General features: G+C 33.6%; 1 protein-coding gene across 1 annotated transcript in view; it reads right to left on the bottom strand.

Annotated features, from left to right (window-relative positions):
* Positions 1-19,227, bottom strand: part of LOC308263221 (SAM domain-containing protein SAMSN-1) — a gene marked incomplete at both ends in the record, with an annotated part of 62,244 nt that extends 43,017 nt beyond the window's left edge. The window contains one exon of the mRNA XM_080696133.1: positions 19,171-19,227. Coding sequence (XP_080552259.1) covers positions 19,171-19,227 — 57 coding nt within the window. The remainder of the gene's footprint in view (positions 1-19,170) is intronic.
* Between the last annotated feature and the right edge of the window lie 579 nt (positions 19,228-19,806).

The raw sequence follows: 19,806 nt of genomic DNA, 5'->3' as shown, positions 1-19,806 counted from the left end.
CAGATTTCATGTAATACAGAAACAGAGGAGTATGTAACAAAATAGCCAAGAGGATTCAGTCAATCAGAAAAAAAAAGAAAAATCCGGACAATGAAAGAAGGTAGGTAGAGTAGAAATTAACAGTATTTACAAGTTTTATCAACCAAATACAGTCATCTGTAAATCTTGTTTAGATGTAGATCAAATAAACCAGTATACCAAAAACATCCAAAAGACAATTGAGCTATTTATTTATTTATTTATTATTTATTTATTTATTTATTTATTTGCAATACTAGGGATTTAACCCAAGGGCATTCTAACTCCAAGCTATACTCCCAGCCTTCTTCTTCTTTTTTTTTTTTTTTTTGGTGGTACTGGGGTTCCTGGAAGCCCTTCTACCTCCGGTATACACTCCCACGGGCTACACTCCCAGACCTATTTTTTAACATTTTTTTATGTGGAAACAGAGTCTCTTAAACCAGCAAGGCTGGCTCCGAACCAGCGCGATCCTCCTGTCTCCGCCTCCCAAGAGCGGGGATTACAAGTGTGTGCCACCACGCCTGGCGTAGCCTTCTTCTTTTATTTATTTTTTATTCTTTATTTGAAACATGGTCTAAGTTGCAGAGGGCTTCACTAAGTAGCTGAGGCTGGCCTCACACCTCAATCTTCTTGTCTCAGCCTGCCAAGTACTGGGCTTCCAAGCGTGGACCATTACGCCTGACTCAACTAAGGAAAATTTAAAAATGATTATTTGATGTTATTGAGGAAGTACTTAAATATTTTCCTTTTAATTCCAAAAAATCTAATGAGGGGCAAAAAGTGGGGGGGCATAATGAAGAAACACAATTGACCATTGTATAATGATTAGCTGGATAGTATGTATATGGGATAAATTGTACTACTCTTTATTTTACAAATGCTTGGAATTTTCTAAAATAAGATATTGTATAATACCTAGTTTAAAAGATAATAAATAATTAATAGTCTCAACTGTGTTAAGAAACCTATTTGTAAAAAATCATAATATTGCTTAATTTATAGTTACTTGAAGGTATAGCCATTGAAAGAAAAAATTAAGTTTTTGAATTTAAATTCATTTTAGTGCACCTATTTTATACATTGGTGTTTTTAATTAATTATGAATTTTATCTATGATTACAGAGTGTAGATTACACTCCTCTATATAGTCTACTTGGCTTCCACAAAAACAGTGCTGAGCAAGCTTTAATTGGAGCATTTGAACACTATATATATATATATATATATATATATATATATATATATTCCTACACAACACAATAAATATCATAAAGTAATTGAAGGTAATATTGTTCTTTTTGTTAATTATACCTCTTCTTTAATTTCACATAATTTTTTTTTTTTTTTTTTGGTGGTACTGGGTTTCTGGAAGCCCTTCTACCTCCGGGCTACACTCCCAGACCTATTTTGACATTTTTATTTGGAAACAGGATCTCCTAAGCCAGCCCGCGCGGCTGTTTTCGAACCTGCGTGATCCTCCTGTTTCTGCCTTCCAAGCACAGGGATTACAAGCGTGTGCCACCACGCCCTGCTCACATAAAATTTTAATAAATTATAGAATATCTTTTTAAGATATAAAGGTAGCAGTTTCTTAGAAATAACTTAATCCTTCTCAACGAGGAAATTGTTGTAGAAACTACAACTCGGGAAAAGTTTTTTTTTTTTAATTTTATATTCTGAATCGAGTGTGGTAGTACATGCTTGTAATCCTGGTACTTGGAAGGCTGAGACAGGAGGATCCCAGGTTCATAGCCAACCTCGGCTACTTAGTGAGGCCCTCTGCAACTTAGTGAGATCCTGTTTCAAAATAAAGAATAAAATAGAGCTGTGGATGTAGCTTGGAGGTAGAATGCCCCTGGGTTCAATTCCCAGTACTAAAAAAAAAAAGAAAAAAAGAAAAACTTTATTTCATTACAGAATTTTGATCTTTCTTTCAAATAAACATGCTGTCTGATCAGGATGGGAGATGTGGCAAGTTAGCTTGACAAGAAGTGGAACTAATTAAATTTCCTAAAACAACGACCAGCCTACATTTGTCAACTTGCAGGAAAACTAGTATTAGTCTTCCTCTCTAGAAGTGTGAATCAAGCTTTTGGCAAAAATCACAACTGGCCTTTATTTTCTTTCTTTACCAGCTACCAACTTTGGGGGGGTCTATGTCTTCAGCATTGTTTCATGTTTGGGTAAGTCACTGGTGGAAAAGTTTCACGGTCTTTTGCAAAGAAAAATTTGCATATGTGAGTCAGACATCTGCAGCGCTTTGAAATACACTGGCAAATTAAAAATTACACACGCTCTGCCAACAAGTTCTCACATCTTCTAAATATTGCTCACCAAGTGTTGGTTAGTAATATGCTCTTGAAGATCAGAATTCTGCTTCAGCACACCCTTGTATGAATATTCTATTATGAAATACTAAATCTCAATAAGCCTGTCAGACTATCCAAAAGCATTCGAGGATTTAATTGTTTTAACTAACTCAGGTGCTAAGATCTTTAGAAGAGTGTGAATTAAATTTAACTCACTGAAAATAATCTGTTAGAATTGCCTCAGTGTCAAATAATGACACTATCATGTGGTGCCCATGGAAGTTGTATGGGGTGTCAAGAGAAGCAACGTCTAAAGCACAATCAGAACTGGAAAAATCTTGCTTTCCACATTAACATTTTAACCTTGGACAATGACAACCCAAAGCTTAGACATGTATCAGTGCCCTACAGGTTTTCGATGTACGTGTGGCTTCTGAGAAGAAAGCGAGTGTACTTATCTCTCTGATGTGCTGCCTTCAAGTCAACTCCTAAATATGTAAAGGAATTGCAGAATCTGAGTCTACTGTGGTTTTTAAACGTTTAGTCCCCATTTCCATGCTAAAACTTTACTTTCAGAAGTTGATGTCCCACTACAATGTTCTCTGCTAATTGAAAGTGCTTCACAGAATACCTAAATGGAAAAAAAAAACAAGAAAAAAAACAAGACAGAATGACCCATAACCAACGAAAGTGGCTATTCATGTCATTCTATTCAATATAACAAAACATTTACACATTTGATACGTTTTTAAAAATCCTCAAATGTTTAAAACATTGTTATACCTTCCCATAATTTACAATCAGTCTTATTATTTACACTACATCCAAGCTGGGCCCATGGGTACACTTCTATAGTGCTACTACTTGGGAGTGAGAGACAGGAGTATTGTATATTAGAGAGCAGCCTCTTCAGCTTAATGAAACCCTGCTTTAAATTTTAAAAATATAAAATATCTGGAGCTATAACTCACAGGGAGAATGCCCATGTATTCAACCCTCAGTAACAAAAGATAATTTTTTTACAGTACACCCAAAGACTAAGTCATATTATGCTTTTATAAACCGAATAGAAATAATAATATTCTATTTTTTTTCATTGAAAGTTCTTAAATAATATGTGGATATCTCTTAAATATTATTTTTCAAGTGAAAAGCATAACGTGGCAAAAGCTGAGTCATTTGTTATAACACATTCTTTAAAAACTTATAAAAATAAAAGAAATAAAAAGCTTTAAAAAGTGACCACAATCATACAACCTTAACCTGCTCAGATTATTGACTTCCCTACTAGAAAACTTCTAATGGGCCTAGTCACTCCTATATTATTTTGTTGCAAAATTTTTATTTCTTTTCTCTTTTCTTCACTACTAAACTCATAAAGAACGACAATAAATGCTCCTTCTTGATCTTCCTGGAATTCTTTCATTGTGCTACCACTTTCCTGGAATCTTCAGGAATTTCTGCATGGAAATACTTTTTCTAGCTTATGTAGTTCACAGTCACATTCTACCTGTTTTTGGAAGGTGAATAAGCCAAAGGAAGCTTTACTTCTGTCCTGCGGTTCCTGGAAATCTGTTTTGACCTCCCTCTGAACCTTCCTCTTACGCCGTTACAACTTGAATTTTCTCACTGCTTTCTTTGGGGCATTTGAACACACAACACAACATGCAATGCACTGCACACACACACACACACACACACACACACACACACACACACACATACACACACTTCTAGCTTCCGCATCTGCTTAATATTTTTTTCAAATCTTTTTTGGTGGTACTGGGGTTCCTGGAAGCCCTTCTACCTCCAGGCTACACTCCCAGACCTATTTTATATTTTATTTTTGGAAACAGGGTCTTTTAAGCCAGCATGGCTGACTTTGAACCTGCGCGATCCTCCTGTCTCTGCCTCCCAAGTGCGGGGATTACACTCATGCGCCACCACACCTGGCTTTTTTCCCCAAATCTTATTGAAGAACTTTTTTCTCCAATTAGTGTTTACGAAAATATATGTTAATTCCTGAACCAATGCGTCAAATTTCACTCTTTCATCTTCAAATTCTTGCCTTTCCAGCATCTAACCAAATTTTCCTAAGGTATTCATTTTATCATCCATTCTTTCCTTCAAAATGCAAAATCTACTCCAAATGGTCATGGTGGTTACGGAGAGGAAGCTATGTGTCAATTTCCATGTCAAGCTGACTTGTAATTATTTCACTGAATGACTATCCCTTTGCAGTATTTCTTTAGTTTGTAAATGGAGAAAACTGTGGTCCAGAATGTTTAAGAAGCTCTTTCTTAGTTTACAACATAAAGCTCAAACTCAAGATATGGCATATTCATGACTCTCCAAGGTAGAGAGACTAACGATGTTCGTCAATCTGTTCAAGCACGAATTTTCACATTCCTTTCTGACTAGCATGGATATATTCAGGTATGTTGCTAAACCCTTGCTCATTTTGTTTTTCATTCCAGGAATGTCAGTCTTCTTTTCATCCACCTACTCAATCCCAGCCAAGGACAAGAACAAGGCCTCTCTTCCCTGTGAAGCTATTTACTGATGTCATTTCAGTGCACATTGATTACCTTAAGGGTAACTTAAGTGTTGTATCATTTTTAGAGAAAACAAATCTAGTTATGACATTTGAGAAAAAACTATAGCAGATAAGAAGTCCTACATTATTCTTTAAGTTAAATATCAAATAGCAAATGTTTTATAGTTATACAAATAGTAATCATAACTTAATCATGTCACATCTGATAAAAATAATTTACTGGTGTTTAACTAGAGAATATAAGATTTTTTTATCATGTAGTTTGGCATGAACAAACTTAAGTGGCATGTATGGCTATACTTTGGACTTGGGGTCAGGGATTCAGTATGAATAAAATAAGTACCTATCCTAGAGAAATGTTTTACTCTGTGGGTACCATTGACTCAATCATTTCATCCCATAAGAGCTCAATGGAGATATGTTCAAATGAAAGTACACAAATATAACTGCAATTACTATAAGGAAATTATAGTTTTACATAAAACAAAGATACTTTATAGATGTATAATAGATGTCAACTGGGAAATTTATACCGCTTCATTTACAAATATTTGAACAATACTGATAAACTTAGTGTGTGATAGGGATTTTATGTGTATGTGCCTATAACTTATTTATAGTCTATAGAACAATACATTAAAATTATCACATATCATGAGCATTAAATTCGCTGAAATCAATATAATATGAATTTGTTTAGCTACATTCAAAAATTACTTTTAGAGATTGTGTAGTTGTTGGCAGAAAGAATCTTTGAGAAATCCCCAAATCCAAAGATGCTGATAGCTAAATTAATGATGAAATAACAAAATATCTAATATCTAATATAATCCCCTCCCATACTTCCAAAGGAGAGAGTGAAATATCATGTCTTGTGAACATGATCATTTTTTTCACATAAAAAGTGTTTTCAAATTTGGTACAAGAATATTTCACTAGTTTTTTCTGTTGTCTATATCAACTATCTCTGCAACCTCAAACCAAAAAGAAGTTTTTAATTAATAGTTTTAAAAGCCTGTGGAGAGTTGTGTTTGAGAAGGGTTCTGGAGCCATTTCCAGGTTTAAAGAGGCCATGATTTACCCTGTCAACAATTGTTACACATAGAGTGGGTGTTTGGGGGGAAAGTGGTAAGGAGATAAATCAGGAAATACAGATTACATATGTTTCGTGTATTTGCCATCCTTACCCTAAGTAATTTCCTTGAGCAAATTGTGTGTTACTATTTTATTTTCAGATGCTTTGATTAAGAGAGGATGATACTGAGAATGGGTGATTCAAATTTCCAGTTACAAAAGTCTAATCCTCCTATAAGTTTAGAAACTTTTTGTTGCGTGTACTTTTTCTGTTTATAATCAACTATTAAATGATATTTTAACTTGTCCCACCATTATTAACTATTTTTGTTCAATAACTATAATTTTCAAATTAATATTTCTGCAAACAAGTAATTCTGAATATGTAGTTTTATGTAGATTATGGCTAATAACAAAAGGTATATTGGTAGTAATGGTAAAAGAAGGTAAGAAGAATCACAGCCAGGTGTGGTGATGCACGCTTGTAATCCCAGTGTTTTGGAGGCTGAGACTGGAGGAGCGCAGTTCGCAGTTCATGGACAGTTTCAGCTACTTAGTGAGGCCCTCTGCAACTTAGTGAGACCCTGTTTCAAAATAAAGAATATAAAATATGGCAGGGGGTGAAGCTTAGAGGTCGAATTCCCCTGGGTTCCATTCCCAGACCCACACAAAAAAGGAATAACTTTGAAACACTGATTGTAACAGGCCTTACCAAATTAACTGAAAACTTAAATATTGAATTTATGCTGCTTTTCTTAATAAGTGTTTGATTCTTCTATTTTACAACCTATTAGTGAAATTAAATCATATATGTTAAGCATAATAGTACTAATATATGATACAAACTATTAAAGTATTAAAGCAAAATTATGTCATTTAAGCTTAACATCAAATGGAGTTTAAAAACAATGGCAACTTATTACCACCTTAGTTAAATTAAACAATATCTTTAAGTATCTTAGATGTAAGTCCATTTTTCTTTTCAATGAGAAAGATAAAATGTGTTTTTCATTAGGCAACACAATAGAAGAATGTCCAGTACCTTCAAGTCTCTGATATTTTTAATGTATTTTGTGGTTGGATATGTTGACTCAAACATTAGATCCTTGCAAATTTTCCTAATAAATTTAACAGTGACATGATTAGACCATGAAATCCAGTTACCCCAGTTTTAAAAAATCTGATAAACAATCACAAATAGGCACATAGTCTTATTACCCATTAGTTTAAAATCATGGTTAAATAGAAATATAAAAATTGAGTTTAGAAAATAGAGTCCATTTAATAAACTTTCCCATCGTACTCTCAGGAACAAAACCTTCTTGTCACTTTCGTTAGTCTTAAATGCCTTCTGCATTTTCTTGCTCTCTGGGTACATAGAAACCTTTCTAAAGGTCTCCCCAGGGATATTTTAGTCATGCAGCCATCTCCTTGAACACAAGTAATGACAAACAATAAGCTAATTCTCAAAAAGTTTTTTTAAAGTCATTTTTACTACTTTTAAATGAGTGTATTTGATGCATGATTTTGGTCCCCCTGATTAATGGTCACCGCCAGCCCAGCTTCTGGAGTTGTAATGTTTCCGTGAGCTTCCCTCCAGCAGAGCTCAACCATTAATCCAGTGGCATATGTCAGCTCAGCAGAGCAAGGTCACTCTTCTGCTTCAAGGGGAACCTTTTTAGAAATAATAAAACTGACAGAAAGTTCTTTTTTGCATGCTTTATGCCACCTGAGGTTGAGTGCCGCAGTTAATATCATAAAGCTTATAAACATTCCCTTCTCCAACCAGCACCCGCTGCCACCAGCCTCAGGAATTTAAACATTTTTTCTTGGTAAGAACAGACATGTTTATGTAAGGTAAATATATGGTATGTAATCCCAAACAGGGAAAGAATGGGTGGAAAAAATAGTAGTATGTTTGTAGTAGGGTACTTGGAAGAATGACTGAATTCTCTAACTTCTTCATTATTAACATTTCTTTTCTTTTCTTTTCTTTATTTTTCTTTTCAGCAAATTTGGGTTTGACTGTGTGGATATTTAACTCTATTGAGAGACAAAATATAGTAGAAATCAACTCATTTTAATGATATAGTAATGGTATAAATAGTTGGTTTTTGAAAATTCCTTGATCTACAATGTCATGTCCAGTATTTGCACAATATTAATCTATAAAGGATCTTTCTCTCTCTGTATATACCTATATGCATATGTACATAAATATATACATATATATGTGTGTGCATACATATGCATATGTGTGTATAAGTATGTATATGTGTACATATGTGTATATATATGTATATATATAAATACATATACAAATGATTTTATTTTGCAATGCCGGGAACCCAACCCATTGCTTCACACATGCTGTTTAGATGCTGTACCTCAGACCCCAGAAGTATATTTTTAAAATCATAAACATTTGCTTCATTGGTAATGGCTGCTTTAAAATTGACAGGAAATTATAATGAGATACAATCTTAAACTGATTTAAAATTTGTATATGTTCAAATTTAAGCAAATCAAACAAATGCTGCTAACAAACAAAAGGTGATAGCTATGGAATAAGTAACAATATAAATAAAATGCAACCACAAGTGTAAGAAATATATTTAATCATGTATTTTATTACTTTTCCTTAACTTAGAAAACTGTTACAATAGCTGTTACCATTTCTTTTAATTATTGTTATTGGAAAATAAAGATCTAATGTGGTAGCACTACGTATTGTAAAACAAAATTTCATGCAATGTGAATCTTCCTTGAATCTTACTTCAGAAAGTTAGACTAGTAAAATTATGAATATTACAGAAAAGAAATGTCATGGTTATCAGTTCTTCACTTTTTTTTATGTAGAGAAAAGTTACTGGAAGTGTTACCTTTTGGCAACTTGGGTCAGTCTTTTTAGAAAGCCAACAGTTTGGGCAGTTTTTATGTCTATTATCAGGCCCTCACCTCAAGTTTGTAGCAATATGCAACCTCAGGGTAACTGACTCATAAACCAAACTGATAAGATACCTCAAATGGCAATACCAAGTACTGATTTGCTATGATAGATTCCAGTCAAGAAGAATGCCTATGGTACAGAATTATCTCCCCTGGAAGAAACAGTTCTTGGGACAGATTATTGCTGGGAGTTTGTTTGACTAGTGTAGTAGAGTCACAGTGGAGTCAGTTAGGTGGTATCCAGGCTAGAGATAAGAAGTTATTATAATAGTGTGAAGTACACATCTCATCAAGGTGAGTAAGTCTGCTGAGCTAAACGGAATATTTGCTTTAGCTACTCTGTACTTTTCCACAAACAAGAAGGCACATTTCTACTCTACCACACAGTTCTAGGCTCTTGAAGCAATACTCTTTTGCTAACACTTTTCTGTCCTTCAGATAGATTACACAATTTTTGAATATTGTTTTGCTTCTTACATTCTGATTCGAGAATCAGTTACTTTGTTTTGATGAAAGTGTTGACCTACTTACAAACTACAGTCTGTAAATGAGTAATACTATCCATTAGTCATTCCACACTCATCATATATGCATTGAGAAATCATTACTATGCACTGTTCTAGAAATGTTTTTTGGTGACAGCCATTCTATGATAGAAGTATATAGAGTCTAAAATTCAAACACACTGGGTTCAATCTCTCTTGAGTTCTCCCAAATCTCAGGGACACAAATATGAAAAACATATCCCCTGTTCTTGATAGTGGATCTAGCTGCAGAACACAATGAAATAAACTCTAGCAAGAGAAACACAGAGGCATAGAATAAGAGCTATGATATTAGAAAAGAAGAGATTATTAAGCAAAAACATACGTGGGCTAGTAAATTAACATACAGTAATTAAATGGTCTAAAACTTCTCCTCCAGATTACAACACTGAGGCGCAAACGAGGTTTAAAAATGTTCAAAGCCACTTGGTTAAGAAATATCAAAGCTGACATTCAAACCCACGTTTATGAGACTTTACTTCAAGTTGTCAACTTCCTAACACTCTGTCTTAGAGTATCTAGTCCATGCTTTCTTGAGAGGGTGAAAGTCTAGCTAGGTATTTAAATGGTTATGAGTTAAAAAAAATGCACAGAGGCATTCAAAACTAATGGAACCAGAGACAGAGTGATCAGAGTATCAAGAATATGAGCCATGCCTGGACCAACTAAACCAGAATACCTGGTAGAGGGGCCTAGGCATAGGAATTGTTGGAAAACACCTTCAGTGATTCTAATATGTAGGCAGAAAGCATTGGCCAGTGGGGTAGAACAGATGTTTTATTTTTACTAGTTTTCAAATGATTCCTAATGAATGACGAGTGAGATGTAACGGGTACATTTGGGAGAGAGAAAGAATAAGAAAAAGACTGGAGAGAGTAGGCAAAAAGGGAGGCACCTTGGTGAGAGTTGAGTCAGATGCAAGACTGGCGACATAGGGTACTAGTTACCTGGAAAAGGTGAGGGATCTAGGGTAATTGAAAGGAAGGAATTCAAATCCTTACTTCCAATTACCTGGAGCAATAGACTATGCTATTTGCTCACTTGTGTCCTCATCCCCCCCACCCTGAAAATTTATGTAGTGATGTCTTAACTCTCAGAACCTCAAAAGGTGACTGTATGAGTAGATAAGACTTTCAAAGAGATAATTACGTTAAAAGTGCGGCCATTAGGGTGGGCCCTAATTTAATTCTACATGTCATGTCTTTGAAAAAGAATATCTGAACACTGATGTACCAGAAGCCTGAAAACAAAGAGAAAGAGGTAGAAGAAGGGTGGCCATCCATAGGCCAGAGAGAGAGAGAGAGAGAGAGACAAAGAGAGAGACAAGAGAGAGAGAGAGAGAGAGAGAGAGAGAGAGAGAGAGAGAGAGAGAGAGAGAGAGAGAGACAAAGAGAGAGACAAAGAGAGAGAGAGAGAGACAGAGAGAGACTGACTTCCCTTATGGCCCAAAGGAGAAGCCATCCCTGCTCACATCTTAATGTGGTGTTTTGTTACAGCATCCCTAGAAAAATAATGTATATGAGGTAACAACTTTCAAAACTTTTCTCATGAGAAGAAAGGGCTTTACTACCTATGGTCACAATGGCTCTCTATATACATAAACCATATCCTCTACCATCAAAGATGGCTTAAAAACATTTTTTTTTTGTAGCAGGAATTGAACCTGGGGGGCATTCTATCACCAAACTATACCCTCACCCATTTTTTGTTGTTGTTTTATTTTGAAACAGGATTTTGGTAGATTGCTGAGTCGTCATTGCTGAGGCTGCCCTCAAACCTTCAATCCACCTATCTCAGCCTCCCAAGTACTGGGATTATAGGCATGTACCAAGTACTGGGATTATAGGCATGTGGCGCCATTGCTAGCTACATATTTTTCTATTCTTATTAACCAATTCTTAATGGAGACCATTTTTTTTCTCAATTAAGCAGCTCATATGAAAGTCTTGTTTCTGAAAGCTCACCTAAGTCCTGAACACCAGCAGGATGAGAAATCCATCAATTTGGTAATGCTAAATATGGAAACTTAGATGTATAGAGTACAGATTTGGTTCCACTATTTAAAAAAAACTACAATGTTTATGGATAATTAAGCCATTTATTTCCAAAGCAAAGCAAGAAAAAAATAGGGATAGAAGTGCCTGATTAAATTGACTTTTAAGAGATCAAATCAAATGCATTAGTAATCAGGGTCATGACATTACACTCTTCCTATGGGCTACAAAATCCAAATTTCAAAACAAACGAGAGACTATACCCTGCCATTTCTCTCAGCTATTTATCCTCTGGCCATTTGGAATATTATCTAGGCACTTTTAAGCTCCAGTCTCCGGTCTAAAGGCCCCAAACCTTTACTACTTGCTTGAAATAAAACTAAATTACAGATTTATACTTTATAAAATGGAAAAGCTATAAATAAATACTTTGCTGGAAAGATGTGTTCATGAATAAAATTTATTCAATACTTTGAGTCAATTAAATATGGTGAAATAAGTAAGGTCCATCTTTCATTCAGATTTAAGTTACCCTAAAAATCATACATAGTGAGCATTCAATTGATATTTTTTGCATTGGAAAATGAGTGAATGAATTAATGAATTAACTTTTAGCTCTTTTGAAAATAAAAAAAAAACACTTTTGGACTTGAAAATTTTTTAAAATTCTTGGTACTCAGCCATATTCTGTATTAGGAAAATCAGAATATTTGGGGGATGCAGGTGAATCATCAGTATTTTTATAGCTCTCCAGTGATTTAAATAGTCAACCTAGATGGTGAATCACCAATTATTACTTCATTTCCAAAATTTAAAATGCTTACAGAACTTTGAGCATCTTGCTAAAATATCCATTCTGATTTAGTAGTCCTGGAGCAGGTCAGAAACTGTCTTCCTGGCATGCCAATGTTATTGGTCCATAGGACCACATTCAGTACTAAGTAGATTCATAGAAAGAAGAGAAAGTTTTGAGATAGCTCTCTTTTTTTTTAGGGGGAATAATAATAATAAATATTAATAAATATTTATTCAAAATTAACATTTTCTAAAATGAAAAAATGCAAATCAACATATTACGTTGAAAATCTAGTCAACCAAATCCAGAGAAATGTCTAAAAATTACAGCCCAGATGAAGGAGAAACAGGAGCAGAAAAGATGTCTCATGAATCAACTTTTAATTTTTAAAAAAAATATGAATCAAATTATTTTTAACCAGGCACGATACAGTGGGCAAAGTATTTTACATCTGCAGGACAGACTTCCCTTTTATATACTGGGAGGAAAATAATGCCTATCTCATAAGGGTCTTGAGAACATTTAAAATAACAATGGGCATGGGCCTCTCATGAAACATTCTGGCCTCAAGTAAGCACCAATGCATGCAAATACTTTTTCCTGATACCTGGTTAAATAAGAGTTAAAATGTATTTTAACAGTCCTGATACAAAAGTGAAGAAAGCTCTTTAATGGCACAACTATGTGTCATCCTTGTCTAGGAGCATAAATTTGCACAGCGGGCAGCGCAGTGAAAACAGCTCATAATCAACTCATCACCTCTCATCATTGCTAGGATCAAATGCAAATGGGGAAGAATGCCACTTCAGTCATTGCTAGTGAAAATTAGCATCTGTGACACTAATGGTGTCTCATTTAGTATGCACTTTAGATTAAAAAGAACAGTAAAAAAAAAAAAAGCTATTTCAAGAAGTGCCATCATTCCAATATTTCCCTTTACAATAACTGGAATTTCTTTAACTAAGAAAAGCTCAGTTAAAATAATTATTAACACAGATCATTAATCCCAGCCAAAGAGAGGCCAAGTTGTTCTAATTACAACTACCAAGTTTTATTTGTGGAATCTATTCTTTTTTTAAAATTATTTTCAAAGTATCTACCATATTCTGTAACCTGGAACAAAGCTCTACTATTATGTCATAATGAGCCCCTCTAGGGATTTTGCACAATATTTGGTAAATTAGGCTTCTTAAAACTCAGAAATGAATTATAGTTGTATTTATATACATACACATGGCTTATTTTTTTAAATACGCACTGATAGACTTGGTACAAAAAGTAATGAAATTATATAGCCCTAGTGGATATCCATCCTGAACAATGCTTCATTTACTATACTCAAGAAACTTAATTCACTTTATAAATATTTACTAAGAGTCTACCACATTAAAAGTGCTAAGCTAAGTGCAAAAAAACACATCTATACTTATTTCAAAATTGTCATAATTTTTATTATTTCAATATTAAGAAAGTACTGTTTTGTTTTTGTTTTTGTTTTCAATTTTAAATGTTTAAATTTGAGTAGATATATAGACAGATTTCTTACATGGACTTTCTGTGCTTAGTCACAGAAAGGAATAGAGGACCCTTAAATTCCTTTCCAATTTACAAAGGCCCTTAAAGATTTTTATGCCAGTCAGTTATCCACCATTGATCACCAGGAGAGTCTGATGCTAGAAGGCATAAGGACTGTTGATTTAAGCTTGAGCTTGGTCTCTCCACACTCACCAACACAGTGGTCATGGGGGAGAGCCCTTTGCCTCACAAGAACAAAGCTTATATTCCCTAAGAAAGGCTGCCCAACCCACCTTTGCATTGATTGGATATTTTAAAACATAAATCTGCTGCCACCCCGCCCCCCTTAGCTTTCAGCCTTGGGAAGCTTATTTCAGGAATGTTCAGGATGAGTGGGGGTCTCTAACTCCAGGCAGCATGACCTTGCCTGGGATACATGCAAATTCCAGACCCAGATATAAGCTCCACCAGACCCAGATATACGCTGCACCGATTGGCTGTTGCTAGGGGAAGATCAGATTAGCACAGTTAAAAGCTTCATTCCAGGGAATAGGGAAAAGGTTACAGGGCATCAGGAACTTAATTTTGGACAGAAACTTAGGCCTACTCTACTTAAAGCTTTAACTGAAGCCTGTCATGACGTCACTTTGGTCCTTCAAGATCTCTCTTTTCTCCTTCAAATATATCAGGATATTAAAACAGAAACAATTTCAATAATCCTTTTGCCTACAGTGACAATATTATAATTAAGAAAAGTAATATTGGAAATTGATATCATATGTATTTTATAGTACACAGCTTTATTTATTATCTAATTGTTTTTGCTTAAGGCAATCAACTTTTTCTTTCTCTTAGACTTCTTTATAAGGCTAAGAGTGATTCTTTCACAGAGTTGTTACAAATATTAATAAATTAATATGCAAATATCTCTGAGCACAATTGGCATAAAATAATGTCCCAGAAATGGTTTTGGTGCTAATTTCAAAATACAGTGGAAAATTGCTCTAGTACCAATTCCAAGTGTAAATAAGTAGTCAGGGTCTGGTTGCTGCCAAACACTCAGGCCACTTGTTATAATGCAGAGTTCCCTCACCAAAATAATTGTTAAGTACATAGAAGAGCTGGGACCCAGGACCTTCATATTTTAAAGACAAGTTTATATAATAAATAACTTCTAACAGATAGGCTAACATTCTCCAAGAATGCAGGAGGAGGGTACAGGCCTGGGGTGAGGGGCAGATAGACCAGGGCCTAAACCCCATCAAGGCAGGAAGAAGGCTTTTGGGCAAGCAAGAGATCTCCATAATCATAATCCTAAAAAAGGAGCCTGCACAAAGTTAGTGGGCGTTTGGGTCAGAGATTATGGGTTGGGCTAGATGAAGGATAATGTATCTTTATAAAAACTATTCGGTATTCAAAAACTTCAGGGACTTATTTTCAAGTTACTCTACTACATACTTCTGATGTAGTGCTTTGTATTCTGTCTTTTTCTTTCTGCCTTTGTAATAATAAAAGTTTCTTAAGCTTGCAGCAGTTCTGGCAGTTTTCTACAAATAGCTAAGAGCAAGAGCCTGCGGCTACATCTCACACTGTTACAGTTTCGGCACCCAACAAGGGCACCGTTACAGTTTTGGTACGGCACCATTACACGAAAGAAATAGAAAACAAATGGGCCTGGGCCTCTCATGCAACATTCAAGTAAGCACTAATGCATGCAAATACTTCTTTCTGATGCCTGGTTAAGTAAAACTGTGTTCTATAATTTAAGCATTTATAGAACGTGCTGTAATAGTACCTTATCAGATATGAATCCTGGATATGCTTAAAAGTTTCTAAAATTATGATCAGTATCAGTACTGGGCAATAGTAGTAAGAAGATTAAAAAAATTCAAGAAGGAAAATATAATATGTTAAGCAAGATTATTTTAATGGATCTAAATGTAGAATACTTAATCACTATTTGCCAAATTTCTTTCTTATTTGGAATTTTCTCATACACCATAACTTATTGAACTTATTTGGAATTTAGTATGTTTTCAGTATGTAATGGGTTTATTATATACTAATTATTAAACAAATTTTTTTAGTTTTCTTTATGAGATATCTCTGATCTCTGACTCTCAGCCTATATTATGAATGCTTTTCAGCAAATCCAAATGTTATTGCTTTTGTTTATCAGCTATTCAAAAATAGAGAAACAGAGGAATAAAGGGAAAAATGTCCATTAATGATAAAATTATAGTTGGTAAAACAGTATCTTAATATGTTTTTTATGTTTTTGTTCAATATGGTTATTGATAAGTATTGTGAATATAAGAAAATAATATATTATTTTGGATATAGACGAAAATCCATTACTGCATAGTATATTCATAAATGATTTTAACTTTCTGGTTACTGTAGGGCCTTTTTAAAAATAGTAATAATAAATTTCTCCATTTATTCCGTTTTAATTTAAATTTATGTTTAACTAGTATATAAACATAAGAACAATCTATCTATGGGTTTATGTGATGGTTTGCTGCATATAGGCATTGTGTAATATTTAGATCAAATTAAACATACACTCAAACATTCATCATTTCTTTATAGTGAAAATATTTAGAGTCCTTTCTTTTAGCTTTTTAAAGTGTATAGTAAGTTATCATCATTTATGGTCATCCTATTGTGCAAGAGAATGCCAGAACTTAACTTTTGCCCATTGATTTTCCTTTTAAATAAACAGTTTTATAAATTTTGAGGTAACATTAAATATAATATACATTGCATTTGAGCTAAGTACTGAGTTACCTGAACTATAACCTATGGAACTTTACATAAACTAGATATACTTTTCATATTTTTATTATTGTCACTTTTTACCTACTTCTGCATTTATGATTTAAAAAATAAATTCATCTTCAAAATTTTGAGCGTATAGTACAATAGTGCATATTTCTTGGTCAGGGGTAATCAGTGTGAAAGTGATATTCTGTATTTCGGACCAATTTTTTCTTTTTCTTTTTTTCTCTTTTTGGTGGTACTGGGGTACCTGGATACCCTTCTGCCTCCGGTTTACACTCCCAGACCTATTTTATACTTTTTAAATTTGGAAACAAGGTCTCCTAAGCCAGAGCGGCTGGCTTCAAAGCTGTGCGATACTCCAGTCTCTGCCAGTGCAGGGATTACAAACATGTGCCACCACTCCCATCCAGACCAATTTTTTAATGGTCCTAGTCTGTCTTTCTAAACATAAACTTTACGTTCCCTTCCAGCATATGAAAACATTTGTATTCTCTTTTTCTTCTAGTGATTTATTTGTGTGGATCATAATAATAACACCTATCTTTGCTATCCCTTATAGATTCTACTCTTTATTTTAAAATATGAAAATAAAATTTCACAATAGAATAAGTATGAATTAAGAGTGTTTCTAAGACATAATTATAATAATTGTAAAATATTACTTTCATATTGAAAGAAAGAATCCTGTTGATCTGGAATTTAAGAAAAACACACTTGAGCATATAAACTCAAATATCCCTTTAAATTCACATAGAATGAAACCATGTATCTAAAAAAATAAGAATTTGCTTATAAAAATGTTACTATGTTTTCAATGTGGCTATTTTTGTGATATGTCTTATTTCCTGATGCATATTTTATCAAACATTTTTATTTTATGAATGAGAAAAATTAACAATATTTCACAAGTATTATAATAGTTACTGCTATTAAAACAAATGATAAAGAATTCTTCTAAAAACAATTCAAAATAATTTTAAATTATATATTATTAAATTATGGATTAAGACTAATATATTTAGTACATAATACATATGTAGTGACTACATTATAATATATAATAGTGATGATAAGATACTTTATAGCTTAGTTACTTTTTTTTGGAGGTACTGGGGATGGAAGCCTGGAGCAGTCTACTTCTGAGCTACATCCCTAGACCTATTTTTTATTCTTTATTTTGAAAGAGGGTCTCACTAATTTGAAAAAGCCTCACTAAGTAGCTGAGGCTGGCCAAGAACCACAATCCTCCTGTCTCGGCCTGCCAAGTACTGGGATTACAGGCATGCGCCACCATGCCTGGCTTGGTTTATTTACTTTTAAGAAAACTACTGTTTCACATTAACTTTTTTCCAAATATGTTATTTTCAATTAAATATTCATTACATCTAATCAGGCAAATTTTATGTAAAATTAATCCTAGATAGAAGAATAAGTGACACTTTCTTTAAAAAATACCTTTTTTTTGTACCTTTTAGAAAATGTTACCTTCAATTTTTATTTGATTTGAGAAAAGAAATTGTGATGTTATCTGGCCATATTTTTAACTAAACATGCTTATATATCTTTTATCAGATTTTTGTATCAGAAAATAATTAGTATTAAAATCATTTATTCTTAGTTTTTAAAGAAAGGAAATAATTTACTTTCAGTTTCCTCCAGAGATGTTAGATAGAAAATTTCAGAGTTTCAGAAACAGTGACCACTCTCCAATTCCCTATCAATTCAAAAGGTCACAATCAATTCCTAACCCTTTTCTCTGAAAATATGTTTCCAACAAATAAATGCTGATAGCAAACAATAAATCAATTGTTTAAATAGATATCTGAACTTGGTCATTTTTAATCTCACAAACAAGTTTACCTATGAAAGTCAAGGAACATACAAGTATTGGAAAAATTGTGGCACTAGTATCTCATAAATATTTGTATTTAATGCTACGTCTAATTTAGAGTTCTATAATAGAATCTAAACTTGGTTATCCTATGTCCCACTTTTTTTTAAAAAAAAATGGACATTATTTTCAAGACAAAGAATAGAGTGATATTCTACATAACGCTAACTTGTCAAATATAGCAATTGACGGGGTTTTGATATTTCTCAAAACATAGCCCAATCCTCTCTAGAGATAATTTTCAAGAAAGAAAACAGGAATAAAGCATATATCTATAACAATCTATATATTTTAACATTTATAAGTGAGGAAAATCATATAGTTAAGTCAAAATATCTCCCGTTTTATTACATTTTCATTACTTAATGTTGAGAAGCTTTCATTCTATGGACTATTAGACACTGAAAAACTCAGAGTCATGTAAAATATGCTAGATTCATAGTATCAGCCTTTCAAACAAAGACCACCAAACTGATTTTCAAAGTTTGTGATCTGAACTCAAACTTTCCTTACAGACGTTAATGATCACATACAAGGCACAATTCAGAGACAGTAACTGCTGGATGGATGTCAACATCCAACTTTGTAATTTGCTTGTTTCTACACTTGCCATGAAGCATTCAGCTTTATGCCTGAATTCACTTACGACCGACAGACAAGAACATTGCATATGTGTTTGTCTGTGTGTATTTTCTATTAAAAGATTTGGCTTTAACTGTGTATAAAATTACCTACCTTTGGTTTTTGATGTTTATCCTTCTCTGAAACATTGGATGGTTTTCTCTTCAGCATTTTGACTTCAAACTGCTCTTAATGAGTGTGCTCTTTGCTGTTACAAAAACAACTGAAAACGGTTCGCAGTGTGCCGTCTGTGGTCTGTGATGTACAGCATCAGATAAGTTTGCACCCAGAGATCTGTCACTTCCTCCTTTCATCAGGATGTGACTTCAACATCTACAGGGGTAAAGTTTTCTTTCTTTCTTTTTTTTTTTCCTTTCTTTCTTACCGTAATTCTTTGGTAACTCTTTATGACCTCTGTTCCGTTCTGAGATAGGTTCTCAAATCTTACAATTTAACATGCCTGAAGTGATCATTAAGGGCCCTAATGATTTTAAAACAAAACTCACTTTCTCTTCTTATATAAAAATAAAAACCTCTATCACATTCTATGAGTACAGTGAAGAAACTATGTGAGCCAATAAATGAAATAAAACTTGAGATTTTAAATTCTTATTAAAAAAGAACAGGTAAATGCTCAGATTATTCAATTTTACATTTGTAAATAACACTGTTAGAAGATAAAATGCACTATAATTTAAATAATAGGTATTCTAGTTAAACATGTATGTATATACTTAAGAGTATGGATTA

Source organism: Muscardinus avellanarius (assembly GCF_963383645.1).
Source record: "Muscardinus avellanarius genome assembly, chromosome: 5".
Lineage (NCBI taxonomy): Eukaryota > Metazoa > Chordata > Mammalia > Rodentia > Gliridae > Muscardinus > Muscardinus avellanarius.
The sequence above is the reverse complement of the archived record's forward strand: the minus strand, read 5'-3'. Positions and strand labels throughout refer to the sequence as shown.